Raw genomic sequence first — 27,721 nt, 5'->3', positions numbered from 1 at the left:
ACTGAATTAGAACTACCCTAAAAGTCTGGTTAGTTCTGCTATTGCTTTAATTCTTGAATCTCTCCTCTCTAAACATGGGCTCGGCGGCCTCAGTACACCAATTGATCCAGGAGCCTGGGGAACAAGAACCAGGGCAGGTGGGGTGGCTTTTGTGATGAACAGCTAGAGTCACCTCTTATTTTTCACCCTCATAGGCATAAAACCAATGACAACTGCCGTAACCTCAAACGCAATTTGGAGACTAGTTTAACCCTTGAGAAGAGCTTCTCAGAAGGTAAGATGCGAGGGATTCGTGACTGCCTCTGGGGTGTCCTTGCTTAGGTTCGGGTGTCCTGGACTCCACGTCACTAAGCTCTCTCTGTGTGCCCAACTCCACCACGCTGGTGAGCTCTGGCCTATGGAGCTCAGACCACCAAGCACCTGCTCACTTCAAGCTTTACTGTACCCAGCGCCCAGCACTGTGCTGGCCACACAGCGTGTCTTTGCTTCTTGGATGGGTCAGCACAGGGGTCATGTGGGCTGGCAGTTAATGTAAATGGGTACGGATCAGTGGCAGAATGGGGTCTACATGCCCCATCCAAGGAGGACAGGTGCTCCCCAGCCACAGCTGACTGCAGTGTGGAAATGCCCCCCACAGTTGCCAGCGCTTCTGGTTTTTCCGGAGAAGCTGGAAATCTGGACTTTTATGTAAGATATCTCAATTTTCAAATGTGAAACGCTCATCTCAATTTTTAAAAGACATTACGCAGGACAAAAGAAAAATCTCGTCTATGGGAGCAATATGATCTGTGGCCTAGTTTGTAGCCTCTGGTTTAAAGAGAGCTAAAAGCTGGATCATTCCTTGATTCTGTCATGGACAAATGTGTGCCCTACCCCAATTTCCTAAATAACACCCAAAACTAAACGGCGGGTTTTGAAAGGATGAACTGTGCTTGGGATCCCCAATCTTACCAGGGGATCCCTTCTGAACAATCTGATTGCATGGAGGTGCCCAGTGTGGACAGAAACATGGGTCAGGAGTCCCAGATTCTAAGTTCCCCTGTTACCGCGGACTCGCTGCTGACCTCAGGCAAGTCTCCCAGCCTAGGGCCAGGCCTAGGGTGAGCCAAGACAGGTGCTCAGGGTGCAGACTGCTAGGCTGCTTGGGCCTCTCTCCAGTGCCTGCTCTCTGTGTCTTAATCTGGACAATGAGCGGTCATCCTGGAGACACCTAAGATCCCACCAGCGCCAGCCTAGAATAATGTCAATGAATTTCCAAAATTGGCAAGTGTCATAAGTGGGAGTGAGGGCTTCCAAACAGCACACGCTGGTTATCTACGGACCTGTTGGGATCTCCATGCCATTTAGCTGGCACCAGTGATTTCTCAAGGGCAGACCAATCACCGGGAGATGAGAGCATCTTCAGGATGTGTTTCTGTTGTCTGTGGTCCGGCATTTTTGACAACGTATTTATTGAACTTCTGACTTGCTACCTTTCGTCAGGATACAATATCCAAAAGGACTTTTTATTCTCCTATAATACTATTGAAAAACAATTCATGACATATGTTATTAATGAGGTTTTCTCATTTTTGTTTAATTTGTTCTTACTTTTTAAAATTTTCATTAGAGTTAAGCATTTTTTTTTTTTCTGACCCACGATGGCACGTTGGGCAGGGAGGTGCCACGATAACTGGTGAAATGCCTGGCCATCCTCAGCCTGGCTGGTATGGGCTAGAAACCCAGGGCTCAGAGCACCAGCACAGCGCGTCCTGACCCCACAGAGCCAGGAATGCAGTCCTGGCATATTCAACTGCAGTATAAGCATGACTTACCTGGAGAAAACCTAGTGTGTGCAAACTGCCAAAAGCACAGAACAGGTGGAGATTAAAGGGCAATGATTTGAGTAACAGCAGAGGGTCTGACTCACAGAGGCTCAGTCCCTCAGTTAAGAACCTTAAATGCCACAAAGCTGAGGCTGTATTTTTTTTAGTGGGGGAGACAGGTCTGGAAAGCAGAGCCCCCAAACTGTGGAGTGCCGAAGTCTATGGCAATGGCCACAAGAGGGAATAAATCATCTCTGGGACGACAAGTATATCAGTGAAAAAGCAGGATGAGTTCCTTACTCCTGCAGGTTTGATTTACCTTCAACTTTGTGGGCACCTGTTAACTGGGTGAAGGGAATGACAGGGCCAATTTCACAAACCTGTGAAAGGCTCCAACGTTCTCCCCAGCGGGATTGTGAGTCATTGCTAGTTTGCCTCCATCAGTTCTTGGAGGCCAGTTCACACCACCCCACAGCCCACACCCGCCGTACTTCAGGGCAGCCAATCACCATGACAGCCTTGGCAACATGCATCCAAAAGGCAGCTTTGTAAAATGGTTAGCACACAGGCTCTGCTGCTAATTAGGTAAGCAGTTACTTGGCTTCTCGGAGATGGGCTACTTTTTTGATAAAAGCAGGGTGATGGTAACAGGAGCTCTATTGAGAGACTGTGAGGATGGCAAGAGCTAGCGCATGTAAAAGCACTGGTGGTATCACTGGGCTTGAGTAACTGCTAGCTATTTTCATTTTCCTCATTATTCCTCCCCCGTAGTGGCACGGAAGGCCATGAGAAGTTTCACCGCCCAGGCTATCCTTTTCTTCTTACTTCCTGGAAAGGGGAGGGGATGGCTCCTTTCCCTGTCCACCATACTCTGTGCTGGGCATCCCCCATTGGGAATGAGTCAAAAATGAGGTTGAAATGGGCAGATCTCAGTCTTTCCCAACCTTGCACCAGTTCATTTCTCCTCATAGTCAGTGGCTACCTCTCAGGCTCACCTCCGACGTTCTCACTCAATGTAACTGGTAAAACCATCGTCAGCCTCGATGGAAAGAAGTTTTATGGTGTTTCCATCCACAGGAGGGATGGAATAACAGGGTTATGGCATGTGAAATACTTCTATTTGCAGTTGACATCCATAAACTTTCCTTAAGTTAATTTGAGAGCTTTCTGGGACAACTAATGTGTCTTTCCTTGATTTCTACTTCACGCTGCCTAACGTCAGAGAAAACACACCCGAAACATTATAATTTATCTTCTTAATTTGCAGACGTTTAAGCTTTAGATATGTTAAAATGCTCTTTCTGGGCATAGGATGTTTTGAACTCTCCTCTTTCCCTCAGAAACGTATCAAGCTAATGTGTGATACTGTCACTGAGTTCCTATTTATTATTTCATTGCCAGGATTCTTTATGGTGCCTAAATTGTGATTACAGAGAAGCATTATAAAATGTCAATGTGTGGATGAGATTTGGAAGGTCCTAGGGGTGGGGAGGGGAGGTTCTTTAAATGGAGATGTCAGCTCCAGCCAATTTCAGAATGGCTCACCATTAAGATGGATGGTTTCAAAGCCGTGTGCCTCTGCTGGAAATTAAAAACCCACAGAATAACTGATTATGATTAATTTCAAGTACTTAGCCATGTGAAGCCAAATGAGAGTGTCTTTAAAACAAAGCTATTGATCTGGCTTTGTTTGGAATTGAGAAGATAAACTAATCAGATCCTATGGGCTCTTTGCAATGACAGGGAATGAGAACTTTGCTTTTTTTCTTTCAGTCACAGGTTTTTAAAGCTTCAACTTGGAGACACCTGGTGCATCTGGATATCTTTTTTTTTTGGTATCTGAGTAGATTTGATATCTGTCCAAATCTGTCCTGGGCAAGGGCTTGATGGGGGTGAGGGTGTATAGGGGCAAAAGTTAGGAAAGTAGAAGGGATGGCACTTATGAGAGCCCTTCCTATGAGGTACATACACTGGCTGTTTTTAAAAGTTGAGGAGATAGAGAGATTAAGACACTTGACCCAAGCCCCACCTAGGTGTGTCTGACTGTAAAACCCTCTCTTCTCCCTCAGACTGCCTTCCTGGTGAGGAGAGACAACACCATTCCTAGCACAGAAAATGAACATGAGGGCTGTCAGGTTGTCACAGCTGTTTTGTGGCAGCTGGTGACTTCCATTTCCTGGTCTCTTCCCAAGGAATTTTCTCACCTTTCTCATCCTCTCTGTCAAGGGAAGAAAAAGGTGATGGGCTCTGAGCAGCCCTTCCTACAAATGCTATTTTGCAAGCAGGGAAAATCCTGCCTACCCTTCTCAGCCCCAGCCTCCTGATAAGAGGAGTCCTAGGTTACTAAATTTGGGCTGGCATCCTCTCCCTCACAGACAGGCATTTGTTGCCGGTTCCAGGGTCAGAGTTTGGGTGAGGAGAGACAATCTATTTCAGAAATGACAATCTGACCTCCCTGACTGTGGGTCCTGTCTTTTCGGGACCGGGAATTCTCAGCTTTCATCCGATTTCAAGCAGCTTGCAGCATCAGCATCCCCTTTTATTTCCCGTGATTCCTCTTGGAATCACCTTCCTCTCAAACAACGTGGCGAGGCTCTCTCCAACCCGTTGCTAGTGTCTGCGGGGCCAGGTGAAGAGGAAGGCGGAGGGAAGACCTTTCACTCATTCTTTCACATACAAAGGAATGCTTTAAAATACTCATTCACTTATTTATCTGGCATTCATTGATTCTTCTGGAATCAGAGATAGGAAACCTGCGACTGTGTAATTTCTTATTTTTAGGAGGATGCTCGAGAAACCCCACTCTGCTATCAGTCACTGGCTAGAATCGTACCATGGGAATTATTTTTAGAACCAAGCAGCTACAGAATTCGGAAAGGGGCAGTCACTCCCAAGACAGAGCAACCAACCCTTTCATTTTGCGAATGAGGAAACTGAGGCTCCCAGAGCCGAAGAGACTTGCCCAAGGTCACACGACTAATCAGTGGCAGAATCCGGACTCGACCACACGTCTCCTGACAGAAGTGACACAAGTTCTTCTGTGCTGTACTGCCTTCCTCTCTGGGCTTCTCTGAATCAGGGACAGCTAGAAGTGTAGCTTTGGTGAGAATAACCAAAATGTTTTCTTACACAATTCAACTTTAGTTTGAATGACCCCAAGATGACTCCTAGCTGACTCTCCTCCTGGGACTCGGGTTTTCTTAGTTAGACTCATTTGAAAATCCAGAGCTCAGAAAGGCAACTACACATTCTTTCTAGACAAGGTGCAAAGGGTGGGATTATGGGGAAGGGGCTGCCTCCTCTCATCTCCCCCCATTGCCCACCCCCACCCCTACCACCCCCGGCCCCTTTAAGGTCACGGTCACTGTTTAAAGTTTCAACTGAAGCCTGAGATGAGATCCCAGGAGCAATAGCAATGACTGGGCTTTCCCAGGCTGTGTGGCGTTCCCCTGCCCTGGACCAAGGTCCCTTTCTGATTCAGGTAATTCCAGCTGTCCTCCTGGCACTAATCTCTCTCTCTCTGGCCCCAACCCCGGACCCTGTTTCCCAGTGTGCCCGCACTCAAACACACTGTCCCTGATGCTGTGGCAGGCTCTGGGGGGGTCTGCTCCAGCCCATCTGTTTCTCCCAGCAACAAATACTGCGGGAGCACTGGGGGAGAAGGAGAAAGACTCGATTGAGACTTAATTAGCAGGAACCCCAGTTTGTGGGAGGTAAGAAATCACACTTGGCTGCCTGCAAACACTTTGACCAAGGTGAGCCGGAGGGATCTCCTGGTTCCCAATTTTAATAGCACTGCAGCAAAAGACCAGAAATGCATCCACACAGACCCTCCTGCACATACTCTCCCCCTCTCTCCTCCCCACAGGGACACACACACATACACACATATGCACGCACACACAAGGCAGCGATCGCAAAATCAACTCACAGGATCTCCAAATCGCGCAGCGCTCGGAAGGCTCCATCTTCAATGCAGCTGATGTGGTTGTTGTCCAATTGCCTGTGGAAAAGCAGGGGAGAGCATGAAGGCTGAGCGGGGGCAGCGTGAGGGGCCGGCGGCCCAGGCCACCCGAGCGCCTGTCCCTCCACCCCCTTGCAGGCGCTGCTGGTCCCTGCCAGAAGCTCGTGCAGAGCCAGCCTGTCTGCCACGCTGCTCCGTCTCTCCTCTCTGACTGTCTGAGAGAACTACACAGACGAGCGCACCAAAAGGCTGTCAGGTCTCAGTAAATATTAATTGCGCTTTTTTTTTTTTTTTTTTTTTTTTTTTTTTTTAGGCAGAAGGGAGTAATTTCATTACATTAGGGCATCCAATCCATTACGAGCTCTTACCGTCATGTCACTGAAACAATTTCATTAAGCTAAAGGCCTGTAAATCATTGGAGGTCACTGCTCTGCCCTCCGCGACCTCCCAGAATGCTTTTTTCCTCTCTCCCGTTCCCTCGTCTCCCTTTTACTGGAAGTTGCAGTCTTCTGCTCTGACACAGTGCTAAATCTCAAGGCTTTATCTGCCCAAGAGCGGCAAGGGTGCATGGGGAATATACCAATTCCAAATTAGACTCAACTAATCTAATTTTATAGTCTTTTTATTATTCTAAGCACCACATGTCTGTGGTGGTTTGATGCCTCTGTGCATTGTTACGGACCCCATCTGGTAGGTCATTCTATTGAAGCATTTTCTGACTAAATACAGATTCCCTCAAACTGCACTAACCATCATCAACATTAAAGAAATTCATTGAGGGAAGCGTTCATGAAGAGGGGAAGAAGGAATATCGTTATTGCCTTAAAGATGTACCGCTTTGATTTAAATTGGGGAGAATTAAATGCACCTATTTCCAGACTCCTTTTTTATTTCCCTTTCCATCCTGTGAGCATGAAAATAATGTCTCTTAAAAAGATGCCTTGACTAATATACATTCTAGTTGGAGACTGAGCTATTTTAGTTGAGGGATAATACATAGATACCGTTTTTCTAAAAAATTAAAATATATATAATGTGTAAGTCAGGATACCAACTATGATCACACCCCAACTTAAATATCATGTATTATATACACAACCCATTTTATTCCTTAAGAAACCATAAAAAAAAATAAGATGTTATACAGGAATTGGTTATTGACACCAGATTGTTGTACTCTGTCCACAGAGCACACCATAGTCTTTGGGGCTGCGGGTCAGGTGAAAAGAACTATGGCTGTACTAAAAAACTCCAAGACTCTTAATTTTCTCCACCTCTTAGGTGGAAGGTTTTCCTGGTGTTGGAATTTTCATGTGTAACTTGAGTTAAACGATCCCAGGACAACTCTCCACAAAAGATGTGCCAAAGCTACCTTTGGGAACCCTCTCCCAGGGCTTTATTTTCTACTGAAGGAAGGCAGGATTAAAATGAAAATACTATTATCTTTGGAAAAGTATCCAGATGTAGAATTGTGTAAATGCACACAAAACGCAATAGAGTGATGCCGTGCATTACAACAGACAGGCTCTGTCACAATATTATGGGGAATTATTAATATATCATCTCAATAGATGCTCATGATACAAGATTCAGATATTTAGAATAAAAGAAAAAAACAATCCACAGGCATCTCGAGAAGCAGAAGCACATTTTTGGTTGGCGAGTTCTGTATCTAGCGTTCAAAGTTCTCAGTGACGCCCACTCACACGGAGTCTCACCGCGTCCTCTCGACCCCTAATTCTTCTGGAGCCTTTCTTCACATGAGTTTGCTGAGCCTCTTTTTCATCGATTTCTCGCAGTGTTGGGGCCGCCGATTCCCCGCAGAGGTTCTATGAAGGCAGTCTAGTCCTGCTGCCCAGCTTCTAGATTTATCATCAGCTCAGAGGCCGGTGAATCAACAACCCCTACCCCACGCCAAGGCCACCAAACCTTACCAAGCAGAAATGCAGTGGAGCTGGCTTTTGGCTCCAAGAAACTGTTCAATGAACATGCTGAATTCGGCAAAAATGGCACCATCCGCCTAAGTAGAAAAGGATCTAAATCATCACACTGGGAAGTCTGGGGTGTGTAGAGATGGCAGTTTGTGGTGCATCGGTTTTCATGCAGACATTTCATAAAGGTCCTTGCTATTAGTATATTATTTATTTACTGGATTTGTGAAGCGTTTTCTATTCCTTTTCTTTTTGAGAACACCAGAAATCAAACAGGGGACTCTAAATGTACAGAATTTTATGTGGAAAGAATGGAATCTGCAGGGAAGAAGAAAATGCCATAGAAAGAAGAGAATAAACCAAAGTGGTAGAAAGTAGCCAAAAGATTTTTTAAAAAGACTAAACACATGCTACTCAATATCCCATCACAGTCCTGCTACTCAGCAAACTGAAGTGGTAGGACAAGAGTCTTCGAGAGGGCTCTGATCATTTTCAGGCTAAAAGCAGAGACATCTAATATGTTACTAATTACGTGACGTTTAAATATTTTCAGTGGGTGGCACAAGTTGACATCTAGTTATTTGCAACGGGGAAAACTGAGCTTTACTATAAGCATCTCTGTGGGTGTATTTTATAGACTATTTTAAAACATGAAACATCAAAATTTAAAATATTTATGCAGAAGTGTGCTTTTCTAGAAGACATTTATTATAACTGAGATTGCCTCCTTTTGTTCTAACCACAGATAAATGAAACAGACAGGGTATTCCAGTCGTGATGGTCAAGCAGCCATTCTCAAGACAAGATGCCCCATTTGTTACCGGGGTCTTTAAGGGTTTAACACCTATGGGGGCCCCATAAGGTAAACAAAAACCACAGCAGTTACTCCACTTCCCAGCTCTTATATCTCCATGGCGCCAAGCATCAGCGTATTTGTAAAAAGCCCAATTAATCGTCCATCAGCTTTCCTGATATTTCATGCAAATACACTAGGTCTCTAAAACAAAGTAAATACACACTTGGTTCAGACACGTTTCTTTTTCTTTGCAAAATGACACCTCAGCAACATAAAAGTTAGTCCTGACACACAGGAGAAGGGAGGCAAAATAAACACAAGCCCAGCATTTCTTTGAGGATGGTGGAGTGGAGCGTTACTAAACACACAGAGAACCTTCCGAAGCTGAGGCCAAAACATCTGACTTAGCAGTTTGCTTCTGGGGGCTGATGTGACCACAGGCAGCTGATGTGTATTCTAAGCTCTCAGGTCAAAGGTTCATATCGTGTCTTTGAAAGACCTCGTTCAAAGACCCTCTCAAAAACAAATCAACAAAGCCCATTGCCTACCTTGCAACATGCACGCCATCACTCGGGAGGCATCTGCAAAAAGGGCTTTGGAAATGTGAGCAGAGAGAACTCAGCAGTTGGAAGATGCCTGAGGGCTCTCTTTCGATTTTTCCTGGGCCATAAGAAGTGTATTTCCCACAGCTGCTGAATCTTTGCTTCTTATCATGCAACATAACTCTCCCCCGTGCCTAGCGCAGTGCCAGCCACCTCACAGATGGTCACCAATAGTTGCAGAATGAGTCCTTCCGGGAAAAGGTGTCAGGGCTGAACCCAAGCTGTATGGAATAAAGCTCTAAGCCATATCGTCACGACTGTGGCCCTGTGGCCCTTCTAGTGACAATAAAGACTGAGCACTCCTACTGTGCCTGGACAGGGCTAAGCACCTTCCCTGCTTCCTTGTCTTTCTGAGACACAGACCTCTACCAGGGAGCCCTTGGGAAGGAGGCTTGGAATAAAACAAGGTTTCTGTGGGTCCAGGATGAAGATGGGGAACGGGAAGGCAGGAGATTTTGGGAAGCCTGGCTATGTTTTTAGAGGCCACTTTTATTGTCCTCTACTGTATACAGGATACTCAATTTGATTTACACTCCCCTTTCTCTGAATAAGCCAAGAAGCCCCAAAACATTTCATGATATTAAATTAACTGCTCTAATTTCCCCAGGAAGCTCGAATTTCGGCAAACAATATGAGTGCTAAAATGATACCAGAGTCCACTTAGAGAGGAATCCTCCGACAAGCACTAAATGCAGACTTCCCGAGAGCAGCTTTCTGACTACTGTATTTTTATACTCTGAGAATATAAACAAGGCGGAAAGGAAAGCCAGCGTGAGTGAGGACTTAAAATAATCTCCACAAACGGCAGACTGGGAGATAGCACTTTTGTAAGAATTCCCATTAGTAAGCATAATATACTCCTATTATCACAGTTCATCTCTTTCAATTACAATGTGAAATTTCATAATTGAAGCAGGATTAGAAATATTTTTGTGCTTCAAAAATTAAAGCAGCCTATCTAAATCCTTTACAAAGGGTTAAAAAACTGGCTACAATTTAAAAAGCTTCTAACTATCTCCCAACAATAACCAAAAAAAAAAAAAAAAAAAGAAGAGATAAAGAAATGTATAAAGAAATGTATAAAAAGAAAAAGAATTTTTTTTTTTAAATTTAGGATTTCAGTGATGCATTTAAGTTCCCATGAAGAATGCCTTGAAAATAGACATCTCCAGAAATAGGCTTTGGGTATCTGGAAGAAAAGCCGAATTCCAAACTAGGTATCTACATGCAAGGTCTGTATCAGGGGATACCCATCTAGTTGTTCACTCCTCATCCAGATGTTCTGGGGACCCAGCATCTCATCAGGTGGATGGTTAAACTTCGCCTGAGGGCACTGTCCCTCCAGGGGCCCCCAGTCCGGCAGCAGCGTTCCGCTCTGAGCGTTCTGTTCCTGTTCCTCCTCATGCTACATGGGAGAAGTAGCTGAGGCTCAGCACCCGTTAGAGTTTAACAATTTGCTAATTTCTGAATAAAGCTATCCCTACCAAATGTGCCAAATAAGTGTGGGGACTTCTGTATGAAATTCACAAGGGAAGCCTTACTAGAAACCCAAAGCAAGTCAACAGTCATGAAATCCAACAAGAAATTAACCCGTAAGAGTAAGATAGTACTATGAGATGTTCACACTATCTTAGGTACTCAGGATGAAGAATAAAGTATGAGACATTCTTTGAAAATATTTGGAAGAAGGTTGCCACCTTTGGTTTTTACAGCTCAATTATATTGAAAGGTTTAAGGGAATTTAAAAACCTAAACTGTAATAATTTGAATTCATTTTTGATGAAATACACATATATTCATCAATGTACATATTCAAGGTATTCTTTTTCTAGACTGAGGAGAAACAGAATGTTTTAACTATAAAAAGAAAACCAGGGGAATCCCTACTTTCATGAAACAAGGCAGAAGACAAAATGTGAAACAGCCTTGACGTGCTATTTCTTTCCTCCCTATTATCCAATTGTCCTTTAAGCAGAGAATAGGAAATCTAGAAGCGCTTTTGAAGGTTGTTTTTTTATGACAGTTTAACATTCTAAAAAATCATTATTGAAGAACAAATTATAGAAGCATTTGTCTGCTGCTAGCTGGGGTCTTTGAAAAAAATAAAGCTCAAGGTTATTTTAACTGACAAAAGGAAAAAAAATTATCTTCAGAAGAAACGCATATACTTCATATAACTGAGTATTGGTTACACTTCCTCAGACAAATCAAACACTTGATCTAAGCCGCAATCTGCTAATGAATTGTCACTGCTTCTCATCATTAGAGGGTTACTGTAATTCTACATTAAAACAACATCTCAAATGAGCAAAAAGAAGGGAATCTATCATTTTGCTCATTTTGCACCCTTGCCCACCAGACCCTACAATACATATAGATGTTTACTGATCCATGAATTATTTAAGTATCCACAGAGACCCCTGTCTCTAAAACTGGCAACTCTATGCCTATTTTTCCTACATATGTAGTTACATGTAATATTGTATCCATGTAAATACAAATATATATAACTGGTAAAGCAATTGTTGACCTCTGACGTTTAATGTGGTACAGCCAGTTATATTTACAGAGATATTTAGCTAATTGATTGTTAGCATTCCAAAGACTTCAACCAACCCTATCTACTTTGTAAAGGACAAAGTCCTAGCTTAATTAAGCTCTCTGATCAGAACAGCCTGCTTAGAACTTAGCTGAAAATTGAACAAGTCTATTTCAACAAATGTCGTTATGCATGCTTTGCCACATAGCTAGCACGACACCTTCTATTTCGTATAGATCATAATGCCGTTCAACATATGCAACTTCTCAGCAGGAGAAAAACTGCATCCACTCCAGTAGATGCTCCTGAAAGCAAGCTCTGCAATAATGCAAACAGTGATGATGGATTAGCCACAAAGAGGCACACCAGACCTTGGAGAATAAAGAGGTGTTTTACACATCGCTGGGAAATATCAATAACTTCACTTCTGTGTTTACATAGTTGCCTGTATGTTGGGCATTTGGAAAATGAATTTGTGTTGAAAAATGCAGGAGGAAGATCCCTGCAAACCAATTTAGCATTAAAGATAGTTACGGGGGACAAGCAGAGATACCACTTAATTGTGGCGAGTTTAAATTGGAAACAAATCTCTGGCATTTCTAGATAAATAAAAGAACAACAATAACAAAACAAACAATCCAAAGCAAATCAAATGAAAACACCCCATATTCACAGCGAGAGTATCATTTGTTTTCCAGCAACTTTTAGGCCCAGGGACCAAGGAAGTTTGGTTACTGTTTGCAAAATGTGCTGTCACACTTTGAGGCTTGCCTCAAATCTACCCTCATCCTGTGGTCATCCCCATGTTAGGACCAAAGGGTTTTATACCTAGGTGGACAAACTCCCCAAGGTTTGCCTGGGACTTTCCCTGATTTAGCATTGAAACTCCTGTGTTCAATCCTGGGAAACAAATCAATTCCAGGCAAACTGCGATGGCTGCTTACCCTGTTATACCCCATGGGGCTGACTCAGTTGAAAGTAGATTTATTCTTGACATTTCATTCCCTCAACCATATCCCTCAACCTTAAAATGTCTGTTGACTCACAAACCCAGCTTTCAGTTCTGTTGGCTCTAAAAGGCTCCTCACTGCAGCTTCTGTAAAATGGGGTGCCCCTGTGCAAACACACCCATCATAAGGCAGGGGGAGTCTTGAAAGTCACTGAAACATTGGACCTTGTGTTCTCTGCCTTCCTCATTGGGAATCAGAATTTCTTTTTAAGAAGTATCAGTGTTTTACTCGCCGGCCTTACTGATGTCATGAATACTCAGAGGCTGGACAAATAAATGGCTGTCTCCATAGTGATTGGGGCAGGTTTGTGGTTTCCCTAGTTACACTCTTGAGCGATAACCATCTGTGGTTCCTCCCCGGCAGAGGCGCAGGAGGGAGGAAGAAGCGAGAAACTGGGAAGATGAAATGTGCTTTTGTTAACGGGCATGAAAAGTTATCTCCCACATCTCTGTTTTTCCTTCTGTTTTTCTAAATCACCCAGCACAAACTATAGTGAGGTAGTTTTTTTCTTTTCATCCCCATGGGGGTTTCAGAAAAAGCTTCCCACTGGGCTCTAAAGATTAAACGATTCCAGCTGTGTGAATATGACCACTAAGCAGGAGCCAGAGCTGAGATATTTCTTCCTGGATGGGAGGTCAGTGCCCAGGTGAGATGTTCGTTTTCATTCAAATACAAGATTGCAAGCATCCCCACTCTGGGTCCAGGCCATGAATCGGCCCATCCTGGGGAGCGCTCCCTGACAGCACACTGAGACCACATCATCTCCTTCAGCCTTGAGAGATCTTTGTTTCCCTTTAAAAACATCACATAGATTGCTCTTCAAGAAAATTAAAGTTTCCTTGAATTTATTCACATTTCCAGCCCATACTAACTCACCATTTAAAGGCTCTTGTTATTGACTAGCCGTTTTTTTTTTCTTATAAAAATGGAAGACTAGGGCTTGTATAATTTGTAACTATGCAAACTAAGTGATTCACATCCATGCCCCCGAGTCTCAGTTGTAAAAAGCAGATAACATTTAGTCCAAAAGGAATTTTTGTGTATTAATGAAATGTGTGCACTCTGAAAATGTATTTGTGGCATTGCTTAATTTTATTTGCTTTAAAACAAGTAATATTACATTTAGGAATTCTTTTTTACATAATCTCCAAGCTCTCTTTCAGCTCTGAAGTTATATGACCTGAAATTGGTTTCTTATGAAATTTTAAAAACATTCTTCTTCATCTAACTTAGACCCTTCTGTGATTGGAACCTCTCTCTTTATCCCTTCTTCTTCCATCCCAAAGAATCTATTATTTGAGATATTCAATATAATCTTTCTGGACTAAGGGCAGCAGTTCAGACTCACAAGCTTTTCATACTTCTCCTGCTGTTATGAGATTGAAATACAAGAAGCCACCAAAAACCTACACCAAAGAAAATACAAATTGCTCCCTTACTGAAAGAAGGATACCAATGTGTGCACATACTCACAGTTTCCATAGTTGAGACAACTAAGGAGAGAAATTGCAAAATTTAATCTCATTTCTCGGTGGCTACTTCCAACTAATAACCAATCAAGTAATGTACCACCTAAAATAGTCAAATGCCACACCATCTATGGCATATAAGTTCTTAATCTTAACATTCCATAAACTGTACACAAACCTTCAGTGGCTCCCCGTGGCTGACATTATAAATTGTAGCAATCACAAAACCATCACACCCATGATAATAATTGCACACAACATTTATTCAACACTTATTAAGCATCAAGTATTGAACTGAGCACCATTTAAATGTCTTATGCCAGTCTGATCTCACAATAATTCCTACAGAAGAAGAAAGTGAGGCATTGAAAGCTATGTCTTTAAACTTGGCATTGAACCCAGTTCTGTCCATGCCCACGATGACTGTAAGAGATGCTGCTCCTCTGGAAACAGCCCACACTCCTTAGCCTGACCTTAGGACCTAACTCCTTAGCTGCACCTCTCTCTGTGTAATACATGAATGCACCAAGTACTTTCATGTTTCCATGTTCACTTATGCTTGTCCTTGCCCTGTTTGTGAAATCCCTCTCCATCCATCAAGACCTTCCACAAAGGCCACATACTCTAGGAGACCTTCCTGCACAAACTCAGGCAAAATAAACTGCTCTTTCCGAGCTCTCGTGACCCTTCGGTCATCCCCTCATTCAAGCACTTACTTCACACAGTAGGACGAATTGTGAATACAGGAGAAAAAAGAGGTTCAGAGAAGTTGTTATGTAGCATCAAAAAAGGAGCTCGGCTACTACATTGGAGAGTCAAGTTCAAACCTGCCTTCCCAATCCAGGAGCCTCAGGGCTCACCCATCAGGCTATTCCACCTTTCTCTGACTTTCAAAATACAAAGACAGGGAGCCTAACATCACTGTGTGGGTGTAACTCAAGTTATTGTAGGCTGGGAAGAGGATGGTGAGAAAGCCAAACTTTAGTCTTGGTATTTGTCACTGGGAACTAGTTGCTTTCATTGGACTGCAAAGTATTCTTACCCAGAAGATGGGGTTAGGGGTACGGGATGCGGGGAGCAGCACAGTCAACAGTGTCCCCACCACTGCCTCCTGTGTCTCTCAGATTCCTTGGGGGTCCCAGTCCATTTGACTTTTAGGGTCACTGGGGATGGTAACTGATTTTAGCTCCAGTCACAGAGGATCATGGATGGGTGCCTGCACCTTGAGAGGATGCTTCAATTCCAGGTCACCTAGTAGGACCCAATGGGTGGTCTTCCGACCAGGCTGGGACAGCGTAGTGCTCTCTTGGGCACAGGCATGGCCTCTCTGGACAAATGGTTCTCTTTGCTCCAGGCAAAAGTGGTAAATTACGCCGATTTGAATCCATCATTCCTGGGCATGGCCTTCCCCAGAGGTGATAAGGCTTGTCTTCCAAGGGTATACAAGCCGCAGGAACCAAAGGAACGGGACAACAGTAACCAGATTGTGTCGTAGGGTGTTCAGGGTGAGTGGCCATTAGCGAGGCATCACTCAAAGGTATGTCTGTGGCAGCAGAGGCCAATTAAAACATGTTTTGTAAGTTCAGTGTACGGGGGATATCAAGGTCCTTGTAATTAACTGCTGAGAGAAGGAGCGTCAAAACTCAGCAGCATGTGCTGTGCTGATAGCCGCTTTCGATCTAGCTAACACGCAGCATGGAAATACTCTAGAAGAGGCCAGTTTCCTTTTCTTTACTATTATTTTTGAGGAATAATGAATGCCTGAACTTATCCGCAACAGGAGAGCGGGTACAGTCTCTGTTTCACACACTCCTGTACCTGGCCCACAGCGCCTGGCACACAGGAGGTACTCAGTAAAAAGCCCTAGGATCACATGAGATTCCACTTCACACACACTAGAGAGGCTATCATTAAAATGATGAAAACCAGTAAGTGCTTGGAGAGGATGTGGAGAAACTGGAACACTCTTACACGGCTGGAGGGGATGTAAAATGGTGCAGCTGCTGTGGAAAACAGTTTGGTGGTTCCTCAAAAAGTTAAACATAGACTTATCATATGACCCAGCAATTCCATCCCTAGGGATATAGCCTAAAGAATTAAAAACTGGTGTTCAAACAAAAACTTGCACACAAACGTTCACAGCGGCACCATTCACAAGAGCCAACAGGTGGAAACAGCCCGAGTGCCTGTCAGCGAATGAGTGGATACACCAATTGTGGTACATACACGTAAAGGAATATTATTCAGCCACAAAACAGGAATGAAGTACTGATGCACGCGGCAACATGGATGACTCTTGAAAACATTATGCTAAGTGAAAGAAGCCAGACATAAAAGGTCACCTACTGTGTGATTCCTTGAATAGAAAATGTCCAGAACAGATAAATTCATAGAAACAGAAAGCAGATCAGCAATTGCCAGAGGCTGGGGGCAGGGAGGGAATGGGGAGTGACTGCTGAGTGGGTACGGAATTTCCCTTGAGGGTGATGAAAATGTTTTAGAAATAGATAAAAGTTTACCATCCCCACTCTCTTTGCCTAAACTGACATTTTTTCCCCCTGAGTCTTGAGTGATTTTTGGGAGGCTGAGGCGGGTGGATCGCGAGGTCAGGAATTCAAGATCAGCCTGGCCAATATGGTGAAACCCTGTCTCTACTAAAAATATTTAAAAAATTAGCCAAGTGTGGTAGTGGGCGCCTGTAGTCCTAGCTACTCAGGAGGATGAGGCAGGAGAATCACTTGAACCTGGGAGGCGGAGGTTTCAGTGAGCCAAGATCGCACCACTGCACTCCAGCCTGGGTGACAGATTGAGACTCCATCTCAAAAAAGAAAAAAACAAAAATAAATAGATAAAAGCGATGGCTGCACAACACTGTGAAGGTACTAAATGCCACTGAATTGTACTTTTAAATTGTTAGTTCTATGTTATGTGAATGTTACCTTAGGAAAGGAAAAAAAAGTGAAGATTGCTCTTTCCATGACAGGCAGGAACTATATGAGACCACCCCATTTTGAGGGTGGTTTCCCTCTGACGACGTCACAGTGAAAGACAGGGAAGCCTAGGATCAGTTCTTACACGATGAGATAGCAAACCTGATTCTATCGGGTGTGAAAAGAAATATCTTGGCATTGAAGAGCAATGCAAATGAAGGAGAGAAACATGAGGAAATTGAATTCACCTATTTTGGGGGATTATTTATAACAAATTTTAAAACTCTCTCCCCCAGCTTGCTTTGGGGATACTCCCAATCACTCAAGATTCAGGGGGAACAATGTCAGTTTAGGCAAAGAGAATGAGGACGGTAAACTTGATGGAAGGAGAAAAATCACCTGCTAGGCTCCCAAGTCCAGCGTAAAATAGTGTGGGATTAGCCACTGTTTTGTATTTTCCACACCACTGCTCCTGCTTTTGCATCAGTAGCCAGCACAGATAACTCAGTAGATTGCATTTGCATTTCAGAAGCCGAGTTCCTCGTGTGTGTGTGTGTGTGTGTGTGTGTGTGTGTGTGTGTGCGCGCGCCTTTGCTCAGACTGGTTCTCTTAAAAGGGGAGAAAGGAGGCCAGGCTGTTACCCTCACTCAGGGCACTGAGGGAAGTGCTTCTGACCAGAAACCCCTGCCTGCAGAGGCCGCTGGTCTGGGTGGGCTATGGACGCACGACGGCTCCTGGGGAAGAGATGGTGGGAGGGCCTGATGAAAATGGTGAGGAGTTTTCCCTCATGCTGTCTCTAAATTCTCCCAGGACTCTCCGGAGCAGCCAAGTCAGTCTCACTGGTAAATCCAAAAACATCTGGGGGACCCACAGAGATGGTTCCTACTTGGGTACCATCTGGGTGAAGGCCAGTTCTGCCCACAAGCTTCTGGGTCCAGAGCTCTTCACTGCAGCTACTTCTACTTAATTGGCTGAAGAAATTTCTGAAGAAATTTATAATTCCTTCCCTGATTCCAAAAGGGGAAATAAGGGCATTGTTCACACTTCAGAACTGAGGATGGGAGCCACTGTTCTGGGGGAGGATAAAAAAGAGTGATTTTCTTTTATTCATTTGCCAGCAGTAGAGATTTGTTTTGTTTTGTTTTTAAGATGGTGTGGTTTAGTGGAAAAAATACAGTTTGCTCAGGAATCAGATGCTAAGGATATTTGACCTTGTTGGACTATGGCCTAACTTCTCTGGGCTAAAATTTCCCTATTGGTAAAACAAAGGCAAGAAATAGATGATTTCTACGGGCCCCTCAAGAGCTGGCATTCAGCGCTGCTGAGTTTTCATTCAGTCCCTGAGTCCGTCCTCACATGAGGTTTTTCTCATTTTGTTGTTACAGGTCCTGTCTGAGGAGTCAGATTTTATTTTTAATGCAGTACCTTGAGAATGTAAGTGTAAATCTCCTCCTGTTTGGAACAGTTAAGACGAGGACTCTCCAGGGGGTCAGAGGTCTGAACAGCAGGGTGGAAAAAAACACAAGTATGAATGAATGTGGTATTAACTTCTACCAAAGCGCTCCACGGAAAACCGCCAACCTCAAAAGGCCTCAATGGTGCCCATCAGGTAGAGATTCACGTAGGAGTTCTTAGGCGGGACAAGACCAGCTTTCCAACTTCCGGATGCATACGGGGTTAGACACGAGGTGTCGGGCCACTGGGGATCCTGCTACCCCATCTCTTGGAGATGCCTCCTCTTCCTGCTCAGCTCTTCTGTGTCTTAGAAACAGCATATTTTCCTGTTCCATTTGTCACAGAAACAGCTTTTAAAGAGCATTCAACAGTGTTTCCAGCATTCAATAATTTCATAGCTTTTAGAAAGCTAAGACTAGACTCCCACATCTACTGGAAAAATGAGAGTCTAGAAGTGGCGAACACAGTCTCTGAAGGCAGAAGAGGAGAAAACCATCCCCGGGGATAGTCCCAAATGGAGCGACTCACTGAGAAGTTCCGGGAGATGCAAGGGCAGAGAATGGGCCTTCTAGGACTTTCCCCAATATTCTCCAGTAAATTACATTAGAAATGGGCCACCCCACTCCTTTGTCTCTTTCAGAAATGATCTTTGGACTTATACTGCCCTTTCTGGCAAGTTCATTCTACTTTTCTATCCCAGTTAAAGGCTAGTTCTCTTATAAGCCTTGGTTTGGGAAAAGTAAGGTCCTTTCAAGTAAGACTTGGAGGGAAAAATTCCTTGTTTCCAGATCAAATGTGTTATTTTCTCAGCCATCCAAACGCCACTTACATAGTGCCCTGGACTCTATCCACAGACTCCCCTGCAGCAGCCTTCCTTATGCATTGGGCGCCCAGCAGCTTTCTGAGCTCCCTCAGCTGCTCCTGGCCCTCGGAAGCCTGTCCCTGATGGATACAAATAGATAAGCTGTGTCTTCCTATACTTCCTTAAGCTCCCTCATTCTGTTCTTTGCTTTAAAATGTTCCATTTCAAGTTAATCACCAAAGGTTTTGATTTTCCACCCTGGGTTACTCACAGGCGTTCTTGGCATTTACCTCTCGGGGACTCAGCACATCCCCATCAACCATATTATGCTTTGGTTCCTAGGCCCCTGGGTGGGCTGGGTGCAGGGGGTGCAAGATCCACACGTGAAATGCAAAAGTGGGTGGCTGCTGCTGCAACCCTTCTCTAAACAGAGAGTGAGGCTTGCGGTGGGGTGGACACAGTCTTACAACATGAGTGATGCTATCTCTAGGACTTCAAAGCAGAGAAGTCTGAACCCACCCGATCAGGAAAGGTTGGATAATTAGCGCTAACGTTTCCTTTGCCTGTGATGGATAGCCACTTTGGAAATATTTTCCATCCTGACTTTTCCTTGGGTCAGCACTGTGGCAGAAGGAGGGGGTGGAGAGACGGGGTCTCTCTTGGTCATGATGTTCTATACTAACCCCTCCAAGAAGAGAGAGGCCCCAGAATTGTCTCTATACAAAAGGTTTGCATTAACTGTAATGAAGCAAATGACAAAATCAATAAAGTGGGAATTGCGTGGCTGTCATAAAGATGATGTAAATCCAGGGTTCACGATGGTTATGAAGCTATTTAGAATTGTAATTAAAACCAGCACCATTTTTTTCAAGATAAAAGCCCCTTTGACAACCATAAATGCAAGCTACAGGAAATTTTCAACAAATATATTCAAAATTAATGTATGGCACAAAGATGGCATAAATTAACTGAGGATAATCCATAAGCCCAGGCTCCAGAATGTAAGAGCACTGAGTAAAGAGATTTCGATTTCACGTTTGGTTTTCAAGCAATGTGGTTTTCAATTTTAATCAAGTTAAAGCTTGACAGAGCACTTAGAGACTCTGAGTGAATGGCATATTTCTGACAACTACTTTTCAATGAGACTAAAAATGCTGTCTCTGTATTTGCCCAACTTGAGATCTCACGGCATTTGCTATTTTATGCATCCCACACATATCAGAACAGAATTCAGGAGCGTGCATGTAGGAGATGACCTTTTTGTTTTATTTGGGAGTGGGAGTAGGACGGGGAGGGAGAGGAAGGGGATGGGCTGTCCAGGTCTTCCAGTCCTAACGAGTTATCTTCCTTGGACTTATTTTCTGAGCCCTGATTACCCACTGTAACACTGAGATTTCTTGGGAAACATTCACCTACTTACTTATCTATGATCCTACCTTCCTCTTTCCTTACCTATCCACGCACCTAAATTCAGAACATCACCGTTTGCCTTTAGATCATTAACAAAATCACCTGCTATGAACTTCAACTCTGCTGAAGGAGATTCCAGCCCTCAGGGTGGTTGCAGCTATAGAATTGTAAAATGCCACTGTTGAAAGTGATCTCAGAGATTATCAGATGCAAGCCCATAATTTTCAACAGAAGAGGAAAGTAAGGATTAGAGAGAAGAATTACTTAAAATCCTGAGATAGCATTTGGCAGAGAAGTAAGGACTTGATTGCTAAACCCTTGGGTCACACTGTTTAGAGACGAGTGACACCTGATACACCAGTGAAAAAAAGTAAAGCAATAAAAGGTGATTAAATTACATCTTCAAGTCTGAACTCAGGGATGCTTGACTCCTTCATTCCATCTGGGGCTTCGGTGTGGTGAGAAGTGGAGGGATTGAGGAGTCCCAGGGATTTAGGGGTGTATTAATTATGTTTTTAAATTTTCTCTACTTTAAAATAGTTTGACATCTTGTTGGGGGAGGGAAGGGTTCTTGGCATGGGAGAGACTGCCCCTTCCAGAGCTAGCTCATTCCTAGAGACAGTAAACACATTGCCAATGAGCCTATCTTTCATATACAGACCAACTAATCCCAAGTCCATATCCTAACCACCAGCTGTATCTAGCTCACACACCAAGCCAGCCTCTACTCTGCCCTAAATCAACCCAAGGCTGTATACAGGACGACTAGGAATAGCCCTTATGCCCCAAGGCCCACATGAATTATTCAAACTAGCCATTCTTAAGCCGTTTCCCCTGCCCTGCCTTGCCTTTCCTATGAAACCCCAATAAAGGCTTTGGCCCCAGCTTTCCCCTTGCTCCTGTTTCTCCATTCTGCCCGACTCTGGTGCTTCCTCTGCGGCCCTGAATGACATGCTGTGCCACCATTTCTAGGGACCAGTGAGTAACAGTAAACTTTTTGTTAATGGCATTGACCTGTCTGTATCAGCCTTTACAAATTAAGACCCAGACACAGACCAAGGGAACCTAGGTGCTGGTCTTGCCAATTGGCCACATGTTTAAAAGGAGAAATTGGGACCATATGATGTATTTCTTAAAGCCCTCTCTAGCTTGGTAAGTCTATGACTTTCAGTAGGGCAACCTGAATTCCACGCAGTCCCCCCGCCCCCGCTCCCCCACCTCGGCCCACCCAATTTGCCCCATTTCAATAGGCAGTGAGGCTGGCTGCAGTAGAGGAATTGCATGCTAGCCAAACCACTTATTATAAAAGCACATCTCATACCTGCCTTGGTAGTAAAATGGGCAAAGAAAGGAAATCATTTCAGGAAATCTAATTGCATTAAGGAGCTGATTCCAGAAAAGGGTCTTGGCTTGACATACCAAGAAGACTCATCTTCCGTGACAACAAACAATTCGCCAGAGAACATTTGCACATCCACAACCCAATTGTATGGGTTGACGGCAAGTTCCCCAAGCTGCACGTGGACCATTCTAATGGCTGGAAAGGTGTAAATGGTATGAAGCAATTTCACAATGGACCCAAATGGAAGTTCAGTGCTAGTGCTCACTTTAAGATGGCCAGAACATGTAAAGAGAGCCCAGGAAGGGTTAAACTGTTCAACTTCGGAGGCACACAATAAGGAAGGGCTTAGCTTGGGAACCTTGGTGTTTTGGTGTGCATGGCAATGATGTACCCCTTTCCACATTAGCAGCTGCTTAGCAGCAGTGAGAGCATCATTTAATGGGGCCATAGGAGATGTAACTACAAGAGACCAACACTGTCCTTAGAGAACAAAACAAGACCATTTCTGAAGCAGAGCTAAAGCTGAGAATCTTGGCTTTGTGGTCTGTTTATTTTTCATGTAGCTGGAAACCATGTTTAAGGCTAACACTGGGTCAAAGGAATCTCTCGAGATATTTAAGGCATGATACAAAAGCATAAGAATGATACATCGGATTTTGGGGACTTGGGGGAAAGGGCGGCAGGTGGCAAGGGATAAACACTACACACCGGGTGCAGGGTACACTGCTCAGGTGATGGGTGCACCAAAATTTCAGAAATCACCACTAAAGAACTTATTCATGTAACCAAACACTACCTGTTCCCCAAAAACCTATTGAAATAAAAAATAAGGTATGGGCAGCAAAAGGCAGATTAAAGGGAATGGGGCCAGGGACATTCTGTTTAAAAAAAATTTTGGAAAGCTCCTTGTATTTCAATTCCTGTGAAATGTCTTAAAAGTCAAGTACAGAAAACTCCAGAAACTAATTACAGTTAATTGAAATGTTACTACATGATGGTGTCCTTCTTACTCTTATTGCTTTGGGTTGAATCACCATTACTCAGCCACAACTCTCTCCCTATTCATTTTTCTCTATGCAAATCCTAGAGATCACTCAATAGAACACTGGTTTTTTGTTTGTTTGTTTTTTTTGAGATGGAGTTTTGCTCTTGTCGCCCAGGCTGGAGTGCAATGGCACAATCTTGGCTCACAGCAACCTCGGCCTCCCAGGTTCAAGTGATTCTCCTGCTTCAGCCTCCCGAGTAGTTGGGATTACAGGCAGCCACTACCACACCTGGCTAATTTTTGTATTTTTAGTAGAGACAGGATTTCACCATGTTGGCTAGGCTAGTCTCGAATCCCTGACCTCAGGTGATCTGCCCGCCTCAGCCTCCCAACTAGTTGGGATTACAGGCAGCCACCACCACACCTGGCTAATTTTTGTATTTTTAGTAGAGACAGGATTTCACCATGTTGGCTAGGCTGGTCTCGAATCCCTGACCTCAGATGATCTGCCCACCTCAGCCTCCCAAAGTGTTGGGATTACAGGTATGAGCCACTGCGCCCAGACTGAACATTGGGTTTTATCTTCTTCATTGTCTGGTGTAGGTAACAATGTGGGCTGGGAGTGCAGATGGAGATGAATGCATAAAACACCTATTCTATGAGCCTGAAGGCATCCATGCACCCAAATCACATGCAGTCTGTTGACAATGACCCAAAGTTTGATTTGCCAGATGACTGAATAATGACTCAATATTTGTATTTTTCCAATGAATCAGTTTTTTTCAGTGACCATATGGAGCCAGGAGCATACTTTGAACTTGGGTGTGGAGTCTTTTTTCAAGAAAGAAGCAACTAAACATTTATGGCTTTGTGAGCTGAATATGCTTAAGTAGACAAAAGCGATATTCAGCCAGTGATCTAATTGACATTTTACTTGGGCAAGAGAACTGGGGCCGGCCCAATGGCAGGCAAATTCATTTTCCAAAGGTCATGGGGTTGGCTGCTGGTGATTCGTTGTTGAAAGATATCTCAGGGCTGGTCAAGGCCACAATCAGAAATGCCCGTTGAATACAAATAATTCCCTTCATTCAAAACTGACAGTCACAGCCATGGGTCAATGTGGTTGTACTTATGCAAATGGTAATGATCATGGTTTCCAGTTATGGAGGGTCAACCGTGGCAGAGACAGAGGCAGTGTGGGGCATGGCCAGCTCAGAGTCCTGTGAGTTCTTGCTGGGAAAGTCCTCTCTGGCATCAGATGCTGGGGAATCAAGTGAAATGGGGGCACCCCCATTCTTTGGGCTGAGATCAGATGGATTTAACTCATAAAATTGTTTTATATTACACAAATATATGCACATGACAAAAGAAAATCCAGAGAGATCAAAGAGTATGGAATGAAAAGCAATACCCTTCTGCCCTGTTCCCCAAGTTGAGAAGTTTGCCTTTCCAGAAGCAGTTACTGTCAGCATTTCCTATGAATTTGTCCACAAATATTTCACATATATAAAAGCACGTGTGGGCCAGGTGCGGTAGCATGCCTGTAATTCCAGCGCTTTGGAAGACCAAGGCGGGCGGATCACCTGAACTCAGGAGTGTGAGACCAGCCTAAGCAACATGGTAAAACCCCATCTCCATAAAAAATACAAAAAAAAAAAAAAGATTAGCTGGGTGTGGTGGCATGTGCCTGTAGTTCCAGCTACTGCAGGGGCTGAGGCGGAAAGATTGCTTGAGCCCAGGAGGGGGTAGGTTGAGGCTGCAGTGAGCCACTGCACTCCAGCCCGGCTGACAAAGTGAGACCTTGTCTCAAAAAAAAAAAAAAAAAAAAAAGTGCATGTCAACAAATACAAGCATAACGCTTGAAAACACAAGTGGTAAAACACTGTACAGACCATCTGCACCTAGTTTTCTCATTTATGAGCTCTGGATATGTTTCATATTATATTTAAAGATCAACCTCATTCCTTATAACAACTCTACAATAGTTTGGTGAATGAACATTCCATGATTCATTTGCCTTGGGTCCTATTGGCGGGAATTTAGGTAGCTCCCAAGACATTTTCTCTGCAAATAACACTTACCTAAACATCTCTGGGGACTTAAATGAGATTATGGTTTTTTTTGGTTTTTTTTTTTTTTTGAGACGGAGTCTCGCTCTGTCGCCCAGGCTGGAGTGCTGTGGCCAGATCTCAGCTCACTGCAAGCTCCGCCTCCCGGGTTTACGCCATTCTCCTGCCTCAGCCTCCCGCGTAGCTGGGACTACAGGCACCCGCCACCACGCCCAGCTAGTTTTTTGTATTTTTTAGTAGAGACGGGGTTTCACCGGGTTAGCCAGGATGGTCTCGATCTCCTGACCTCGTGATCCGCCCGTCTTGGCCTCCCAAAGTGCTGGGATTACAGGCTTGAGCCACTGTGCCAGGCCGCGAGATTATGTTTAAAGTAAATTTATCAAAGTTAAGTTGATAGATTGAAGAATATGTGTATGTTCAATTTTGGTAGCTGTTGCCAGATTGCCTGTTGAGGGGGTTATACCAATTGGCATTCCATTCCCACCGTCAGTGTAAAAGACGGCCCAACACCCTTGCCAATTTAGTATCCTCTGAATTCTTACCAAGAACTCAAGAAATCTCTCTAATCACATCTAAATTTCATGGGAAGGAGTTGAATACGCCATCTGAAGTCAAGATAACCATGGGTCATATGTACTCATGTAGGCTTTCTTCGCAATTTACATTAGTTTTCTAAGACAATGGGATAGAGGACAGATTTTCCCCACTCTGGTATTTGCCATCATTGTTGTTAAGTAATGTTTGGTCATTGTAGAAATATTAGAAAATGGATAGGGATGGTGGCTCATGCCTGTAACCCCAGCACTTCGGGAGACCGAGGTAGGTGGATCACCGGATGTCAGGAGTTCAAGACCAGCCTGGCCAACGTGGTGAAACCCCGTCTCTACTAAAAATACAAAAATTAGCCAAGCATGGTGGTGGACACCTGTAATCCCAGCTACTTGGGAGGCTGAGGCAGGAGAACCAATTGAACCTGGGAGGCAGAGGTTGCAGTGAACCAAGACTGTCCCATTGTACTCCAGCCTGGACAAGAGGAGCGAAACTCTGTCTCAAAAAAAAAAAAAAAAAAAAAAAAAAAAAAAAACAGCAAGAAAAAAAAGAAAATGGGTAAGGAAAAAATATAAAATCACTCTTAAGTATTTACACGAGGGAAATGAAAACTTGCATTCACACAATGACTCATCTAATTCAATGTTCATAGCAGCTTTATTCATAATAACCCAAACTTGGAAACCACCCGAACACCCATCAACAGGAGAATGGATAGACACACTGAAGTATACCCATACGCTAGAATACTACTCAGTAGTAACAAAGAACAAATTACTGACAATACGACCTAGGGTGAATTTCAAAATACTGTGCTAAGTGAAAGATGTTAGCTGCATAAGGTAACATACTATGTGATTGCATTTCTTCCATTTATATGAAATAGTTATACAGGCAAAACTGTAGTGACAGAAAGCAGATTGGTGTTCGCCAGAGTCCATGCATGGGAGAGAGGACTGACTGAAGACAGAAGGACATTTTGGTGGTAGTTACATGGCTATTCACTGGTCCAAATAAATAGAACCAAATAGATGAAATGGATGCATTTTTTAGGTAGATTAAACTTCAATAAAGTTGATTTAAAAACTAAAATCATCTAAATTCCTATCACTTAGAGTTGACAGTTGCTACCATTTAGTTTATGTCCTTCAGACTTTTTTCCCCATGCAAATATATATATAAAATCATATTCAAACTTTTAAGTGTACCTTCTATTTTATTTAATTAAATGGGAACATATGATTTGATAATCTGCTTTGTTAAACAAAATACTAATAATATATTGGTTAGATTATTTAATGGTTTAATTCCTTATCTCAAACTGTTATCTCATTCCTAAACAGCTTCACCTTCTCCCACCTACCCCAACTGTGGTACAGCAACCCAATCTGAGGAAACTCTGTGAGTCTTGGCATCTCTTTTTCAAGATAGCTTTTTCACTTTTTCCTTCTCTCTATAAGATGTGTGGATTAAACTGGCCTGGGACAGATGACAGCCAGCTCACAGTCTAGCCGGGGTCATGTTTCCAAGGTACAGGTGGAGTCGGCATTAGCTGAAAGCTGGGCCAGACTCCATCCTCAGCTTGTAGGGCACTCACAGGGAGAAACCCAAAAGGGCTCCAAAGAGAACCAGAAGTCCTCCACCCTCTACTGTTTGGAGAAAAAGCATCAAAGTAACTGAAAGGGAGGCTTTGTTCTTTGCCTTTGTTCCAGATGAGGCCCTCCCACATTCTCCATTGTCATGATGTGGGACCTCCTTGGCTAACAACATTCTAAGGGATTGACAAATTAAAAGAAATGAAGGCTTGGATATTAGGCACAAAGGACTCAATGTGAGCCACAACCATTGCCTGTCTCATCCCCACTCCTGACCAGATGCTGAACAGCACAGGAAAATCCAACACAGACAACAGACACTTGCCTTACATGTGTGGAAGTTCCCCCCTTTTTATTCTCAGGGCTCTTCACTCTCCTTTTAATTTTGGATTTCCCCCAGTTGTTTTAAACACTGTTAACAGTGAGTCACATTAATATAGATTCATATTTTGACTCTGCTGTGTGACC

At 43.7% G+C, this 27,721-nt stretch overlaps 1 protein-coding gene across 2 annotated transcripts in view; it reads right to left on the bottom strand.

Annotated features, from left to right (window-relative positions):
- Positions 1-27,721, bottom strand: part of SLIT3 (slit guidance ligand 3) — a 641,932-nt gene that overhangs the window by 180,514 nt on the left and 433,697 nt on the right. For both annotated transcript variants that reach the window (XM_050794632.1, XM_050794633.1), the window contains one exon: positions 5,737-5,808. In XM_050794632.1, coding sequence (XP_050650589.1) covers positions 5,737-5,808 — 72 coding nt within the window. The remainder of the gene's footprint in view (positions 1-5,736; positions 5,809-27,721) is intronic.

The sequence above is a fragment of the Macaca thibetana genome, chromosome 6, assembly GCF_024542745.1.
Source record: "Macaca thibetana thibetana isolate TM-01 chromosome 6, ASM2454274v1, whole genome shotgun sequence".
In the NCBI taxonomy this organism is placed as follows: domain Eukaryota; kingdom Metazoa; phylum Chordata; class Mammalia; order Primates; family Cercopithecidae; genus Macaca; species Macaca thibetana.
Note: the sequence above shows the minus strand (reverse complement) of the source record. Positions and strands in the feature narration are given on the sequence as shown.